General features: G+C 32.2%; 1 protein-coding gene across 3 annotated transcripts; it reads right to left on the bottom strand.

Moving 5' to 3' along the window:
* Window positions 1-10,754: 10,754 nt before the first annotated feature.
* Window positions 10,755-17,700, bottom strand: LOC107924703 (fimbrin-2). Of its 3 annotated transcripts, XM_016855262.2 has the most exons (15): window positions 17,418-17,694; window positions 17,122-17,292; window positions 16,470-16,711; window positions 16,211-16,382; window positions 15,673-15,711; window positions 15,497-15,565; window positions 15,156-15,272; window positions 14,554-14,765; window positions 13,633-13,788; window positions 13,055-13,254; window positions 12,764-12,921; window positions 12,288-12,384; window positions 11,803-11,909; window positions 11,356-11,541; window positions 10,755-10,933 (listed from the first exon to the last, which is right to left on the bottom strand). In XM_016855262.2, the coding sequence occupies exons 1-14, from the start codon at window positions 17,502-17,504 to the stop codon at window positions 11,371-11,373; spliced, it is 1,998 nt and encodes a 665-aa protein (XP_016710751.1). In that variant the 5' UTR covers window positions 17,505-17,694; the 3' UTR covers window positions 10,755-10,933; window positions 11,356-11,370. The 3 variants fall into 3 exon arrangements, with proteins under 3 accessions (XP_016710751.1, XP_016710750.1, XP_016710752.1); XM_016855261.2 differs by lacking the exon at window positions 10,755-10,933 and having other exon boundaries at window positions 10,998-11,541; window positions 17,418-17,700; XM_016855263.2 differs by lacking the exon at window positions 10,755-10,933 and having other exon boundaries at window positions 10,998-11,541; window positions 11,803-11,894; window positions 17,418-17,671.
* Window positions 17,701-18,899: the final 1,199 nt, after the last annotated feature.

Here is an 18,899-nt window from a genome sequence, read left to right as displayed (position 1 = left end):
TTAAGAGATACTTCGACCACGAGTCAATGAGACACTGGGTGTCAAACTATTGCTTCGGAAAAATTTCATGAGGTATTGGGTACCAATTTACTTAGACATGGCCGATAAGACACTAGGTGTCAATCTATTACTTCGAATTATCTGATGAAGCACTGGGTGCCATACTGGTGTGTTTTGGTTGGATCTGTGTATCCGCCAAAGTCTGAGTTGTGTTAATAGGGGTAAATAAATTAAATGACAATATGAATGATATTGAATGATTATGAATTTGAATTGGATTAGGATATTGAATTGAGATATGAAAATGAAATATATGAACCATAGGTTCATGAAATAGTTATTGAAATAGTGAAGTGATATGTAAATCAAAATGGAGAAAATTGTTTGAAATAGCTATTGATGAAATATGAAAGTTAAATGTATAATTTGTTATATTAATTTATTAATGTTCTTGTATGATTAAATGTGTGATGTTAATTGTAATACTTTCTTTAAACATTCGGATTATAGAAATATCACTAAGTTTATACTCAGCGTACAGCTTGTTTCCGTGTGCAGGTTAGGTTAAAGCCAAATCGTTGAATCAACATCCAAGGCCGATCCCGAACTCATTGTGGTGAAGTACTTTTCTTTTCGGTATATGTCATGTACCTATGTTGTTTGTGTAAGTCATATTGGAAAATGATTGTAAATGATGTTATAATATAAAATTGTTTGAATACATATGGATTTATATGTTATGTTTTAATATTATCAAATGGTATGTTTTGTTTGAATTAGTGTGAAAATAGAATTGGTTAGCTTAATTAGGTTGATTATTTAGCATGGTTTGGATGTATTTGATTATGTCTTAGATCGGTTGAAAATTTGGTTGTTGAATTGCTTGTGGTTTAAGTTTGCATGGTTGGAAAAACTTGATGAAAAATGCTCATTTTGAGTCCACATGGCCTGGCACACGGGCGTGTGACCAGACCATGTGAGACACACAGCTTACACATGGGCGTGTGGTTAGACCGTGTGTCCCCTGCATCTTTTAAATTTAAAACAAAATGCTTAGATAATACCACACGTGCAGAGACACGGCGTGTGCCTCAGCCATGTAAAACACACGGCCTAGCACACGAACGTGTGGTTTGGCCGTGTGAGGTAAGTCAGGGAGTTACATGGGTTAAGACACGGTTTGAAGCACGGGCATGTCATAGGGTTACATGGGCATGTCCCTTGACCACACAGGCGTGTGAACCCTGCACTTAAAGAAAATTATGAAATTTTGTGAAAAATTCTCTGAGCTTCTGATTGAGTCCCGATTTGTTTCTAACACATGAATTGGGCCTCGATGGCTTAATAAAGGGACGTTATGATTAAATTATGATGTGTATGTTATAATAATATATGATTGTCTATATTTGTTCTAAAATGTCCTGTAATGCTCCGTAGCCCTGTTCCGACGACGGATTAGAGTTAAGGGGTGTTACACTTTAAGGGGCTAATCCATAATTCTAGCTTTTCTCCAATCAACTCTACTTCAATTCGATTCTTAATCTAAACAATCATTTTATATCATCAATCAATACCAAATGTCTCCTTACTATTTCATGATATGCATTAGTCTATATAAACTAAATTTTTTTATATCCCAAAATTTTTACATTTATTCAATTTAGTCCATGAACTCAGAATACTTATAACTTTCAAATTCCTAGCTTCGAATTAAAATTTGATTCCATATATTCTAATTAGGGATCTTATACTTTTATTATTAACATAATTTCATTACAAGTTTTACATTTATTCAATTTGGTTACTAATGTAACAAAATGAACAAACAAATTAAATTAACTTTACAATCTAGTTCTTTTCATATACTAAGCTTAAAATCTATCAATTTCAAACCTAATTCTTCAAAAAATCAACAATGACAACTTTCAAAAACTTTAACAGTTTTACAAATTGGTACACGATGTAACACCCCTAACCCGTATCCGTCACCGGAATAGGGTTACGAGGCATTACCTGACTTATACACTAGCATTTATACAAAACTGAGTCATAAATTTGCATTCCAAATCAAAACTTTTCAAATTTCACCATAAAGTCCCTAATACGGGCCTACGAGGCCCAATACATGCTTTAGAAGTAATTTGGAACTAAACCGGTAACTTTGGAAAACTTTGAAAATTTTTTCTTGAAGTCAAGGGCACATGCCTGTGTGGCTCCCATGGTCGTGTGGCCAGCTCGTGGGCAATTCTGACTTGCAATTTCTTAAGTATCAAAGAGGCACACAGCCTGGGCACACGCCCATGTGGCTAAGCCGTGTGGTAAATTGATTTTTCACCATTTTTATGCCATTTTCACACGATTTTGACACACGACCATGCTTGAAACCCGTGTCCTTCACACGGTAATGTCTTTTGCCCGTGTACTATCCTGACTTCATATTTAAAGATGCAGGGGACACACGGTCATTTCACACACCCGTGGGCTTACCGTGTGTTACACACGGCCTAGACACATAACCGTGTATCTATCCATGTGGACGAAAATAGGTTGTTTTAGGTCACTTTTCTCACCCCAAACTTAATCATTTTCCTGTACCAAAATTTATAAGTATATACCAAACATATAACACCCTGAATTTTGGGCCTAGAAGTAATGGGCCTTGAGTTTGGGATTGGTTAGAAGGCGGCTTAAATAACTTAAATGTGTTTAAATATTTTATAATTACATGTTTAGTTTAATTGTTAAGTGATTTAGGAAGGGTTGGTAGTGTGGAAAAAGTCTTTTTAATTGTTAAGTGATTTATGGGCCTTGGCGAAAATTTTTATTGTGCATATGATTAGTAGGGAAGCTAGCGTTTCGGCCTTATAAATATGTTTGGTGGAAATATGGCACAAGAGCGCCTTGGGGGGCAGTGGCAAGAAGCATGCTATAGATCTGAGAGGTTGCAGGTTTGAATCCCAGGCCTGGCAAAGTTTTAAATTTTTATTTTTTAAGGAAATTGAAATTTAGGCGTATAAGCCTTATAGTTAATTGTGATCGAATGATAGCACAAGATAGGTGGCAGTGCAGTGGCCAGCATCGTGTTAGGAAGTTGGAGGGTTGGAGTTCGAGTGGTTTCATGCACAAAAGGGAATTTAATTTTTGCTGTGCAATGCAAGGAAGGATTGCCATTCGGTGGAAGCAATTTGAATGCAATTGTTGGCTAAAATCAAGGCTACGATGGAGATAAGGATAAGAAGTAAGTGTGGATATGATGGTGATAAAATTGGAGAAATTGAAGGGAATTTAACTTGATGAGTTTAAGTCGATTGGGGAGTGTAGGTTTGTATTTGTTTTTAGTATATAAACATGTGTCGTATGGGCAAGTAAGGGCATTTGTTGTTTTTGTGTGCTTCAGTCGCATATTCTTGGGGGAAATTTCTTCCAACCTCTTGACTCTTTTGTTTTGGTTTTTTTTTTTTTTGCAAATACCTGAGTAATCTCAAACCCTTCATCTCCTCTTTCCTTTAAGCCAAACTCTTGATCTTTTCTTCCCTATTTTAATCAAATCAACCTCTTCCCTATTTAACTTAGACGGTTGCTTCTTTTTCATTTAAGAGTTGATTCATACACTTTGGGGGTTGATTTCTTGTTGGCAAGCGATCTCGCGATCGGTAAGTGAATTAGATCTTATTCGGCTTTTGTAAATTATTTCTAAGTTCTTTCGTTTCTACACTCTTAAAATTCGATTTTTCTTTATTCTTTCCAATACCATTACTTTTGTTAACCTATGGTTTCTCCATTTATTTCTCTTTCTCTCTCTCATTCAAGAGCGTGATCGCTGGCTAAGTATTAGTTGATGGAAAAATGGGGTTCTAGCAGAGAGGTTGGGATAGAGGCTCTCAAGTGTAATCGACGTAAGGTGTCAGCTATTAGGGACTTTTCGCTTGGATGCGGAAGGGGGACTATGTCAGATTTCGAGTTACATAGGCAGATCGCAGCCGATTATTCTAGTAAAGGTTCAGGCGATTATGAATACTTAGTACTCCAGGTGATAAGGTGTGTACTTCTACCCTATGATAGCTTGATATAAAGCTGAAGGTGTGTACATATACTGCACACACGTTAGATCGGTAAATCTCGAAATGTCGAAAAGCCGAAATGCCAAAAAGTCAAAAGTCTGGCCACGATAGTCTTGTGAGTGCGCGAACACTTGTAAGGAGGAAATTGATACGTTGACAGATGCCCCATAAGCGATCTCATGGATCTGGGCCATACTTGGGCCATCTGGGCTGAAATGGGCTAAATGGGCCCGATGGGTCGTGGGCCCAAGATAAGCGAATTTGTTGATTTGGTAATAAGTGATGAACTACTCATGTTGGTTACATGGATTGGAATTGATTCGGGCCGGATGGGCTATATGAACGTGTTTTGGGCCTAATGGGCCATATGAATGAGATTGGGCCTAGTGGGCCATATGCATGTATGTAGACTTGTTTGGGCTTTGTAAGGGATTTTGGACCTAGTATCTGATAACTGCTTAAACAGACATAAAACTTAATTAATTAATTAATCGTGACTATGGAAAAGTCATAGGGTTAAAGTGTGGCAATGGGTATAAAAAGAAATTACCGAAATGCACCTAATGGCAAAAATGACTAAAATACCCCTATGTGTTGAATGTAAGATTTATGGATGTTACATATATACCTGCTGTATTCATATGATATTCTGTTTAGGTTGCATATGGGTTGGGAATTATGGAACGGAGGAAGTATATGAGGATCGCATGGTTGTTTGACGACCGTAGATCCACTGATGGCTATTAAGCCCAATATTTGATTAGCAGCTTGCTGTAATGAAGGTAGTACCGCAACCGGGCTACCATTGATGTGTATCGGATGGGTGGGTCTATATTTATATCCCCACATGATGTGTACCGGGGGACAGAGTTGGTGTGTAGCGGTTGGATTATTAGGGTAGGTTGCACAGCATTGCATGTATGATATTATTGTGATATTATTGCGATGTAGGCTTCAGCCTAACTGAGGCTAATATGGGCTAAGGCCCAAAGGCCACCGTTATTGAATTGGGCTCAGGCCCAAAATGACTGATGATTGCTTTATACCCATTGAGGGTTGTACACACTGAGTTTTCGAAACTCACCCCCTTCATTTTAAATTTTTCAGGTGATCTTCAGTAGGCGGTTCGACGGATGGGAGGACTCGGAGGTAGCCAACTAGCAAAAAGTTTAGACTTAGTCTTTTATGTAATTTTTAATATTTTGATTTTAAATTATCTTTTTTTTTATTTGGGGTGTAATAAGGCCTTTCCTCTGGTTATTATTTCAAATTATTTTTATTTTTATTTTTATGCTTTATATTTGTTAGAAGTAGAACATGGTTTTTCCTAAACCATAACTGTTTTTTTAATACTACGTTTCCGCAACTTAATTTTTAAATGACAAGTTTTCATAGATCATCTGTTTGAAATAAAGCTTCCGCAACTGAAAAGAGATTTTACAAAGTAATTATTATCATACAAGAAGGAATAGTTTTTTTTTTAAATACACCTCGCTTTGAAAGCAACAAATACAGGCTGGGATGTTACTCAAGGTTTTTATTTTGAAGAAGGGTTTTCAATGAAAACAAGGTTTTCGGAAAACACTTCAATATGACACGCCAGGTTCAACCATACGTCTAGGCTGGGTTTGGGGTGTTACAAACCAATTCAACAAATTTCTAATATTCAAAACAACATGTTTTTATATTAGTCCACAACACCAATATCAAGCATGCTCCACTAGTCACTCTAATGACTTGATTACAAACCAAAATATTAAGTTGTTATTTAACCATAAAAGCTTATACATGCCATTATAATAAAATAGATTTATCATTTTTACCAAAATGAAAGGATTGATAGTGTGATGATAGCTCCGACCCAATTCCAACCTTCACGAGTTTTGAGCACTATAAAACAGGAAAAATAAACCTAATAAGCATTAATGCTTAGTAAGTTCATATAACCAAACTACACTTACCATTCATGTTCATCAAGTAATTCATACATTAAGTAATATGTCCTTTAACTTAATTAATTAGCAATTAAGGCCTATACACAATCATTCAACCAATTGATTAGTTTCCAAAAATACTAAAATGCATAGATGAGCTCATCATGCCATTTCTTTTTATATCACTATGTGTGTCATTACCGCTGAATTATTTAATTTCTGATGGACCTTTCCTTTTCCAGTTGTACACTTGAGGTGTACATTTCTTTCCAAGTGGTACACACAAAGTATACGTTTCCTTTTCATATGGTATACACAAAATATACCTAACTTTTCCAAGTTGTACCATTTGGGTACACAAATCCTTTTCAAGTATTACTCTTTCGGTTTACATTGTTTTTCATAATGAGATCAAAATATTATCCTTTCGGAACAACCTTTACTGCAACATATGCAGGATCTCATATACACGGTTTACATTCAAACAGATTCATGTAATATTTCATCATTTACATGTAAATCACAAATCAACATTGATTTATTACATGTACATACCAATTACAAATCATGATGCACATAATTCAACAATCAATTCAACACATTTACATGCTTAATTTAGTTATACGAACTTACCTTGACAATTGATTGTATCTACTAATCCGAAACTTTTTCTTTCTCTCGATCTTTTTCTTTGTTCGACACTTCCGGATCTATATAAATAAATTTAATCATCAATTTTATGATTTTAACATTCAATCAAGCCAATTTCACATTTTAGGCAAAAGTACCATTTTGCCCCTAAACTTTTATTAATTCCAATTTCATCCCTAGGCTCGGAAATTAAAATTCATGCAATTTACTCCTTATTCCAAGCTTATTCAAAATTCCAACATAACTTTTATAGCACATGTATTTCATAAATTTCAAAAATTTTCCAAGAATTTCACTACTTTGCAATTTAGTCCCTACACATGTTTTCACTAAAAATCACTTTGTAAAAGTGGTTTATCTATCAATAATCTTTCATTTTCTATAAAAAAAACTTTCAATTTACAGCATATTCATCCATGGGTAATTTTCTAAACTTTAATTTCTTCTAAATTTAATCTCTCAAATAAATAGATTAATCTTTCCCGATCTCAAAAATATAAAATTCACTAAAAACTGGACATAGAACTTACCAATTCAAGCTTGAGAAATTCCCTTTCTTTCTCCAAGGGTTTCCATGTATTTTATGGAGAAGATGATGATATAAATTAAGTTTTATTCTATTTAATCTTTTATCATATATTAATTTATTCACTTTCCAATTTTGTCCTTGCATCTTTTCAATTTTCCATGGATGAGTCACTAAAAATATCTACATGTTTTTCATTAATGGCCTAATTGTCATATAAAGATCTCACATTTTGAATTCTCTAGCTCTATAATCCCTATAGCTATTAGTATATAACTTTAACATTTTATTCAATTCAGTCCTTTTTGCAATTAGACACATAATTGATAAAATTTTTCTATAAAAATTTTCTTGCAATATTCCTATCATAATACCTATCATTTTATGAAATTTAAATAATTTCATTTTTCGGACTCAGATTTGTGGTTCCGAAACAACTATTCTGATTTTACTGAAATTAGATTGTTGCACATGAGCTAGTTAAATCAAGCTCCCATGACCTCAAATATATAAAAGTTACAAGAAAAGGATTTGAATTTTCTTACCAATCAATGGTCGAATGTTTTAGATTATCTTAGGTTTTCTTCTCCCTTTTTGGGCAAAATGGGGAGTTGATGAAGAAGATGACTTTGTCATCCACAAATTTGAGTTATATAGTTGGATTAGTATGTAATTAATTTGATTTAATTAACTTAAACATGCATTTATTGACTTAAGCTAATCACCAAGCTTAGTTAGTGGAAAATGTCATCATCATCCACTAATTCATATTGCAAAAATGGTTATTTACCATTTCAGATCTTTGGCTAATTGTTATTTAAGTCCTCAAGCCTTTGGCCAATTAAAAACTTATAGTGATTGAAATTTTACAATTTAGACCCTAAGCCTTAATTAACCATTAATTTGATGAAATTTCTTGACCAAACTTTGATGTAACAATATACTAGATGCGCAAATATTAATATTTAATATTTACTACTTGATTTACAGAAATGAAATTCTGAAACTAAATTTTCTGGTACCACTGAAAACTGAACTGTTACACATACCATGCATTTAAAAAAAATGTTATAGCTTATTAATGATATATAGAACATTTATTGATTACTTGCATCATACATCCTTGGACTATATCTATCTTTTAAAGTGGTTCTCAAATTTCAAAGCGATTTAATTGAATTCTTAAAATGTCAATATCGTATCAATCAAGTCCTATCGACCTAATGTTAGTTGAAGTGTTGTATATCAAATTTGATATGATGTAGAGCATATTCAAAATACATAAACCAAATTTTAAATGTGTACATCTACTAAAAAAAACAATTTGGATTTCACGAGTTAAAAAGAACATACAAAGCCATTAAAATTTATCATGACTATTTTTTTCAACATTAAATATGTAACATGTCATATCTAAGTTATTCATACAATAAGTATTTAAAATTCGATCCACATATTTTAAATACTATCTATATTATATCCAAGTTAACTTTTGATGCCCAAACTGATGACTAAATCAAATGAAAGTCTTGATTAATACAATACTAATACTTTAGAAACAAAATTAAAATATTTTAAATTTAAAGATTAATTTAAAATCTAAACTATAATTTGGAGACCTCTACTAAAACAAACTTAACATTTATTATATTCAATTAGAAATCTCATCACATGCTTATGCGTGTGGAAACCACAACTTTAGAACACAAATGTGTGTTTAAAGATAACATACAATAAACAATGAAACTTATGATTTCAAACAAACAAATAATAACATATGAAATATTTACGTTATTAAAATGAAAAAAAATAGATTAAATTGTTTATCATGATGTTGTCATCAATCTTGGGTTAACTTGTGACATTAACTCACTGAAATATATTATTAATCTAACAAAATGTGCAAATTAAAATTAAAATGTATACAAATTTCAAAATATAATTGGCATAGGTTCAAATCCCATAATAGAAATATTTTTAGTGGTTTTTTAAAGTGAAAAGACTAAAATACCCTCAAACAATTTACTTATTTTAATTATAGAAAGGCATTCCCGTAATTTTCTAACCGAGTTAGTGCCTAGTTGAATCATGAGTTGTGACACCAATTTAGTCAGGAGTTTAAATAATAGTATATGTATAGCTGATGGGGGTAATAAATTGTGCATATTAAAATAGAAATGTATAAAACATATTATAATGAAGTTTTGGTTAGTGGTAAATTTTAGATTTTACTAATTTAATTGGCGTGAGTTCAAATCTTATATATGCATATTTTTCTTGGTTTTTCTTAAAATGAAAAGACTAAAATACTCTAAATAATAAGACTTATTTTAATTACATGATGATATTTTCATAATTTTTTAACCGAGTTGATATTTGATTAATTCGTGACACTAAATAAGAGATTTTATTAATATTATAGATTCTTAAGTTGGGTAAACTATAGTAGAGTTACCCTTTGAAAGAATAATATCTAATTTATTGTAGTGTATATAACCTTTTTCCTGTATACCTTTTACTAATTGAAAACTTCTTCTCCAATACATATAGTTTACATTTTTTTATATTTTTTAATTATATTAAATTTAGAATAAAAAAATTGCTTTTTGAAAATATATACTAATAAGGATTACAATATAATATATAGTTAAACATTTAATTGAACTTACTACTATCATATTTTCATCATAAAATTAAATTGAAAAAAAAAGAATAAAGAATAAAGTGACAGACAAACATTCAAATAAAATGAAAATGGAAGCTCAGCTGGCAGCCATAGCCCATATAGGATAGGGGAAACTCTGTTTCTTTTTTTATCCATTAGGGTTAGCCTACAAATGGGAAACTAAACAAGAACATGGGTGGGGCTAAGCTTTTTGCCTTGCCTACTATTTGATTATTATTATTTTTTTACAATAAATAAAAGCTCTTAGGATTAGACTCTTTAACCACCTCATAATTATGCTTAGTTTCAGATTATCACCATCCTTCCACATGCTTCCTAGGTTTGCTTAATTTAATTCCTCTTTTTCTTTTTTGTTAGGGCCACTTCTTTTCTTTCTATCATTACTATTATTAATTTATTATTATTGATTTTGGGTTATGATTCCAATTCCCAAAACAGGTGTTATTCTTATTATATTGAAACTCTTTTAATCAATGTCCTTCCATTCGTTATCTAGTAATTCTTTTATAATACATATTGATGACATGACAACCATCCATTAAAATTAAATTAATTTTACTTACTTAGTTACTTTCCCTTTCTGTGCTATTAATATTTAATAATCGTTGCATACCAAATTCAGTGTAACGTAATTTATGTTAAATAAAAGAAAATTAATTATTAAATATATAATATTTTAAATTGTTATAATAAAAATATCAAATCCATTTAAAAATTTACGCACGTAATTAAAAGTTATGAATATAGAGGGTCTGCAATATTTCTTGCCATACTATAGAGTGGGGAAAATTAATATTAATGATGAGGTTTAAATATTAGTAATTTTATATAACAAAAAATATGAACGTATAATGTTAATTGGATAAAAGTTAAGTGATGTCAATAGAGCGCACTAATTAAAGATAATTAAGAATATATATTTTTAAAATGCTTACATTTTGATATATTATTATCATGAAAGTCAAGAAGAGAGTCAATCCGTAAATAAAATAATAATATAAAATTAAATTAAATTGAGCTAATTTGAGACATTTGGTAGGGGACCGTTGTTGTTTTCCTCGCTTCTTTTTGGAGCCTGGCATGAAAAGTCAAATGAGGAGCGGATTAGCTGTACTTAATTTTCATGCCCTCAGTCAAGATATTTTCTATGCTCATCCGCGTTTCAATAACATAGCTCCACAAATACTGCTCTATTCAGTTAATACATATACAATAAGGAGATGGCATTGCCTTACAATCACTTTATATGAGAACCACATGGTTACAGATTGTCAGAAGAGCAGAAAAGGAGATTAAAAAAAAAAAAGGAGAAGGGAAATTCGCTATTCACATAGGCATTTGCTTCTTTTTTTTTTTTTTTTTGCAAAATTTGCATGAACACCCCGATTTCTGTAATGTCATACAACAATCTTTGCAATCAAATTTGAATTCATAACGGGAGTGCTATGAAGAGAAAACATAAAAAAAGAAAAGGAAAACAATGTTTTCAGCACTTACTTATACATTCTTATTCTACTCTACTGATGACTCGGATGCCGAGTCATCGGTTGTTGAATTAGAGATCGTTTCCACTTGGCTTCCGTTTTCACTATCTGATGTTGCAGATGGTTTCTCTTCAACAGGTTGTTTCAAGAACCAGTACATGATACTTGCAGTCAATGTGAGGATCATCTTTTGGTTTACCTACAACGATGTCCCCATCATGTTAAAAAAACAAGAGAGTTCGGGTTTGGCATTACAGGTGATGGTAGTGAGTGGTTCATGTTTCGGGTTTCAACAGCTTGATTATATCATTTTGTTAACTTCCACCGGTTTTTCATGGATCATTCTAGTTGTTATATTAATACGCATGCAATTTCACTTCTCTGGGGGATATATAACAAGGTCTAATTTTTGTGCCATGGAGCGAAAAAAGAGTAAGAAGTTTGCATCAAGAAAAGATACCTCAGTTATGTCTTCAGGAAGCAAAAATATTGAGCATCCAAGCTTCCTCGCAATACTAATTATGTAGGTAGCATTCATCTTTTTCTGCTCATCTGCAATGCTCACACCTTGGAGGAAACATGAGTAAAATTATAAGTTGAGTAAAAGTGTACGTGTAATTTATACAGGATTTACAAACTTCAATTTGGTAAAATAAGGCGTCTAAGGGATAATGAGCCTCTTCACTGTAGCTAGATTCATTGAAACTAATGTTGAAGATATAAAAACAAATTAGCAACAATAAAATCGAGTAACATTGATTCTGTAAATAAAGTACAGAAGGGTTGAAGGGTGTAAACTTGAATAAACTAGAATAGCCGAAGTTCGAAGAATACCACCGTGTTGAATAATGCACAACTTTTCACATGTCAAAAAGAAGGGAGAAGAGAAGGGGAAAATTTTAAAGAAAACCTAATGAATTTCGTCAAAGAACAATTAGAACATACCTGTTACTCCTTTAGTAACAAGACTCCAATTTACAGATCTAGGCTGAACAGCACTAAGAAGCTCAAGGAAAAATATACCATCTGACAAGCTCTTGTCCTGTAAAGCCGAAATCAATGAGATATAAAATAGATTGCCTTTTACAAGAAATTTGGTATATCCTAGAACCATTTCACTGAGTCCAGTTTAAGTCATTCGCGCCCCACTCGATTGTAAGCAATTCTACTATGCCTAGAAAGGCGCCCTTCCACTCAAGTCATTTTGAATTAAAGGACAAGAATGACCGTGAGGAAATCCAAAAAGAGTTGTTTAAATTAATACATGCTGATTTGTAAACAGTTTACAATGTCATGTGCAGCAAGGGCTCAAAAAAGAAGCATCAAAAGCGTCGTGTTAATTTCACTAGGCATGAATAGAACTGAGAGGCTCACATATAACCAAAGAAACTAGCACTTAAAGTCATCTATAGAGAGAATACCTTGAAACTGTCCATGCGACTTTGGCTTCCTGAATCGCTTACTTTGGTATTAGCCCACCTGAGGATATCAACATCAGTAATTTCTTTTCCATGAGAATGGAATCTTAGGTTCTTCAGAAGTTGAAGAATGTTGTATCTCATCAATTGCCACAAATAAGCTGAACACAAAAACCAACATTCAATCCGTCAAGACAGGACTAAACTAGTTCCAATTTGAGTTCAAGAATGCTAAATTGGTAATTGAATTGCTTTCAAAACAGCAAATATTAGTTCTCATGGTAGATCACATACCCAATATTAGTTTTTTATTTCCTTGCACAATGTCATTTCCAGCAATATTAACCAGGGAAAATTTTAATTGTTTCCCTATTTTAACCACCTGGTTACAGTTTTCTACTTTCTTAAATGGCAACTTAATAGGAGGCCTGTTAGCAATCTTCCAATTAACAATCCCAGGCGACACCTTGTCAAGGGTCTCCAAAAGTATCCACCTGCAGAGGAACAAATTAACCACTTCATTTTGAGAATCAAGAATAAAATGAAAGTTCAAAAAGGGGCAAGATTTACTAATTTCGCATATAGGATACAAACATATTTGTAACTATTATAAGATTTTAAATAGAATGCTTATAGATAGTTCAATCACGCTGAGCTATATCTCACGTAGTTTATTAAAATGCTGGAATTTGAAACAGAAACAGAAATAACAGTCCAAATTTCCCTATTGAGTTAAAAGCTAAAGGATAAGAAATGCAGATCGCAAAAGCACCAACACAAAGGAGCCTTTCTCTTATCAACAGCTCAGGATAAGACACCATGATGGAATTTAATATGATTTATGCACTTATGATCATGGGAACAATACTTACCCATTTCTAAGATCTTCAAAGACATTGTCAATGTAGGTTGAATTTCCGAGACTATTGATCCAGAAGCGAAATACTCTTTCCTCTCTAGAAACTTGGGCATCATCTGGTAGAGTTTCAAGAAAAGATATTTGTTTTGTTTGAGTCGAAAGGCCGTTCCTGCAGTTACAATACACCAGTATTTAGCTTTTATATCTTGAACTCATTACAATTTACACTAATTGAAGAAAACATCATAAGCCATCAATTTGGATTCCACTACGTATGTTAAATATTGAAATTGTTTTTTGGACAGTTCATATTCCTTTTATACTAATTGAAGAAACGTCATAAGCCATCAATTTGTATTCTTTTGCATATTTGAAATATTCAAATGATTTTTTGACAGTTCAATTCCTATCAATTGATGCCCCATAACACAGTTGACATTCTACAGAATTATATAGAGGAAAAGTTGAATATATAGACACAGAGAAAAAAACTAGCTTTCTAAGCTTTAGAAAATGAAAGACTTGTTAAGTGTCAAATCAAACCTCATCTTTAATTGTTGTAGATGTGTATGGAAATACCTTATAACACACCATAATTGTTGCATAAAAGTCTTGATGTGTTTGAAATTTTATAGTACGAACTATTGAAATGCACCAAATCACAGAACTTGTATTAGAAAATGTCTTGTAAGAAAGCTTTAATATGCTGTCAGATTGAACAGACAATATATGTAAAGGATGATAAATTAACACAGAATGGTAAATATTAAAAGCACAAAAAAGAATCACTTTATATTTAAACTAAAAGTCGTTGCTAGAAAAAACATCCGTAAATTTGAAGGACATTAGGTCCAGGGTTCAAATATGATTAACACAATCCCCATCTTATAAAAAAAAAAAAAAACATTGCTAGAAAATGGGTATCAAGTCTCACCTGTGCTGGAAAATATGGGCGACGAAAGCAAGATTAAGATTCGGGGAACCATCCACAATATCCTTTGCAGTTAAGTATCTTTTACATCCCATCCTATCTGCGTGTTCAAGAACCAACTTTGCTCTCTGAAATGGGTCTTTGACAGTCAATGTAGAAGGATTACTATGCTCAGGTGCAAGCACATTTAATAGATGCGCATAAGCCTCTGCATCCTGCAGGTTATATATATAAATCACAGGCGGACAGAAAAATAAATCTATAGCTTATTGTAAGTTGCAGCTTAACCCAAGTCACTGCTTTCATTTACCGTTAGTATAGACAAATTGAGGAAGCAAAAGCACTGTATACTGTTATATCTCATTTTAAGAATTTAGTTTCACATTAAATTTTTTATGTTGGTTTTAAGAAGTTTGAATTTATATTAGATGCTAACAAATGAAGAACATAGGAAAAACAGATGGGAATAAAAGTTAAACAAACATCTAGTTACAGTATTTATGCCAGATTTAGGAGTAGGACATTGTAAGATATGAGGATAACAAGCATAAGAGAAGATATTTGATGGAAAATTTAAAAAGCTCAAAAACGAATTTCTTGTTTACCTTTACATCAGTGGAGAAATTTGAGACTATTTTCTTGTATGGGGATTTCTTCAGTTGAAAATTCATCCACCTCAATAAGATCTTCTCTGGTGGTAAACTCATCAATTCTTCCACATCCTGTTGATTTAAGAACAGGCAAATATGTTCAGAAGACTACAGAAACCTAGAAAAGGCATCAGAGGTCTGTCTAGTTTGTTAAAACCTAGAAGGGGAGTGTAAATGAAATACAAATTTCTAAAACAGTGGGCATATTAATTTAACCGTAATTCATCACACAACAAAATCAGACAGTTCATTTTCCTACAAATTGTACTTTTTCTTAAAATGTTATACAAACCAACCTTACTGTCATCAACAAGCTCCACCAACTGGGGTGTTTTCTTCAAGTTCAGGTCGGCCAATAGTTGAATCTGAAATAGCATAACCATTAGCAAGATTGACCAATGTTTTTAGAAGAAGCAAGGTTGCAAAAAACTTAATTACTTTTGATAGCCAATTATTTGATAGATCAAGTTACCTTGATAATTTGAGAAATCAACCCAAGCACAAGATGTCTCTGTAACAGGAACCAGAGAGATGATATTATTATCAACAATCACTAGAAAAATCTAAATTTTAAATAATAACAGTCATAAGTGATGCTTTTTAGGTTTTACCCATAATTCAGCCTGATGGAGCATAAATAGGTTTTAAGATCACCACATTAAAATTATTACAATAGACAACCAAAAATGAAGGGCTACAAGAAAATAGAAGGTGACCATTGAAGAATGAGCTTATAACCAGGGTATTAGATGAATGCTCTACCTAGTCCAAGCCACAAATGAGAAACAATGAGCTTTCTAACTCCCATTATCATGTGGAAAAGCAGTTTAGAAACACAAGAGTAGCTTTTAAGACAGCCACATTGGCTCAAGCATACAACAACTAGAATGAAGCATGCTTTAAAATAGACTGCTGATACCAAAAGTCTTTCTTAAACTCAAGTGGAAATCCAACCATCAAATACACTATATTTCAATAATGGAACAATTAACAGTATAATATGTTCATACTCTTCCTTCAATGAAATCTTGCGTCCCTATATTGACTACAGTGCAGCCAATAGCCTTGGCAGAGTTGAGACATAGCGTGTGGTTTTCATTTCTTTCCCACGGATTGAGCAATCTCTTGGTATTAATAGCCCTTTCATCAATTGTGCCCGGAACTGCTACATTTATAAGCTTGCTGTATTTACATTGTATACAAGCTTCAAAATTTTTGCATCACATAAGCAAAAACTCAACGGCTTTAAAAGTTGAAAGAATCATTTACCAAAGAAGAACCCCATCTTTAACAATCTCAAAGAGATCATTGGAGGAAGCATTAATAGGTAAGTATTTGTTTAAGAACCCATCTTGAGCAAGATAATTATTGATATGGGCAACGTACGATGCCTTTTCGGATTCACTAATGGTGTGAAGCAGAGTAGTTGTAGCTGCCTTTAGGAATGCTGAAGAGTTCTTTGCTGGACTTCCTGTTCTTGCGCTCGCATGTGCATGAAGTTTCAAGTAAACCTATCCAATCAAAATCAAAATCCAGATAGTTCAAAATAAAATATTTATATATCTAACTTAACTCTCATTTGCTTTTCTCTCCTAAGTCTTAGTCAATCCTCAAAGCATCTTAAAAGTTCCTTTTTTTCTGTTTGGATCACCAAAAAATGCGATATATGTTAAGAAAGATATACATTAAAAGAAAGGATTGGTTTAATGCTATTTACCTGGCCAATAAAATAAAACGGGAAAAGAGAAAATAACTTTTTCTGAAAAAGTTAATTTGAAATATTGCTACGATCAAAAAACAGAGCAACACTCAAAATTCAAAATTTTCATAAGCCAAAACTTTCAGGAGAAAAGAAAAAGAATCAAACAAACTTTAACAAGTAAAAAGATCTTAAACTCGAGGTAAAGAAACATCAAGTGACCTTCAAAAAGAACTCGAAATCGACTTCATCGTTCAAGTTAGGATACAAATCAGCAATGAAATCAGCTCGTTCTTGTTCGCTCAGATTCTCTCCCACAACTTTCAATCTCGACATTCTGGATGCTAAGTCTCCCACCGTTAGCTTCCCGCTCTCTCTTCTCATACTTGTAAACTGCAAAACAAAGAAAAAAAAACATAAAAACAAAAAGAAAAAGAAAAAAAACAATCAGTTACGAGAAAAATAGATTCATAACTAAAAAGAAAATGATAAAAAAATCGAATGATTCATTCACTTACGTGAGTTTTCAAGCTGCGAAGCTCGACTTGAGTGAACTGGTTTTGCAGCCATGGATCTGAGACCAAAATGCCAACATAACCAGCCATATCCAACAAATATTAATTGATATGTTAAAAACTTAGGAGTAGTTGTATTTGTGTAGTATATATTAGAGGATTTGCTTCCCTTTTGAGCTAAGAGATATAAAATCTATGAAGAATGGAAGGGGAAGTGAACTGTGGGAATGGGACGGGTTGCAGCTGTCAAAGTTCAAAGTTGTTCACTTGAAAATTCAAATTTTATGACCATTTTGTCCTCTCCTTTATTTATTTATTTTAAAAAATGAGTGGTGGGAGTGGGCCTTAGCCCTATGGGCCCTTTTTGCTTCAACTTAGGAATATCACTTTCCAGAATTCAAATTTATTGCCTCATTTCTGTTTTAAAAACTGATATAATAAATTAAACTCTTATATTATAATTATTTCATATTTATATATTAATAGTTAGGAAAACTATTTTATATTTACGTGGATATTAATATTTCTATAATATCTACTTAAAACTACTAACTACTAAGTAGCTAAATAAGCTCACTGATTAATTTATTGTAATATCATTGGTGCATGAAATTATAAAAGCCTATAAACTCTTACACCAATTTAAAATTCTAGTGATATTTATAGTTTATTAGTTTTTTATAAGAGCATAGCGTCACGATTTTCAAATTTATTTCTTCATTTTAAACTATGATTTTGTTTTTAATTTTTTAGTAAAATATGTTAAATAAATTTACATTTTTTTGGGCAAGTAGGGAATTTTTCGTGGACGAAATTTTTCAAGATAATTTCTTTTCTCTGATTTATAAAAACAAAAAGATTATCGTTCAGAGTGGGAAAAGAAGAATAAAAAGAACTCAGAAGAAAATAATGTTGTAGACTGACAGAAAAAGATTGAGGAAATTACATACACATAGATGTTATATGGAAACCACGAGAAATGTTGGGGTTGCTCCCTTCGCTTTTCTTAATCACGAAAAGTTTAGATAATGAAGGTTATTCGGTCTAAGGTTTAGGTATGGAAAATAATAACTTCAGTCATTCATATTTTTAATCAAGTTTAGAATTTAGTTTTAAGAGTTTTAAAAATCAATCTTTTAAATTTGATATATCTAAAATAATCAAATATTATTATTATCTAATGACTCACTATTATCAAGCTACAAATCGTAAACAAAATCTAACCCATATAGAAGTGCTATCGATTTTATAGATGATTGAAAATATTATATATAAATCAGGCCCAAATTTGATGATTCCGAAGATGTTAAAGAGTACTTTGACCAGTTGAACCTTTCATTTTGGTATTTACATTTCTATGCTTTTGTAATAATAAAGGTATCCCTTAATCTTTTTGAAGTTTTTAATTGTTCTTTTTAATAATGTCATATGCAATATTCAAGTTTAAATTCAAAACATTGGTGTTTCTATGCCTATTTTAGCAGC

The sequence above is a fragment of the Gossypium hirsutum genome, chromosome A11 (genome assembly GCF_007990345.1).
Source record: "Gossypium hirsutum isolate 1008001.06 chromosome A11, Gossypium_hirsutum_v2.1, whole genome shotgun sequence".
Lineage (NCBI taxonomy): Eukaryota > Viridiplantae > Streptophyta > Magnoliopsida > Malvales > Malvaceae > Gossypium > Gossypium hirsutum.
This window is presented reverse-complemented; position numbering and strand designations above follow the sequence as displayed.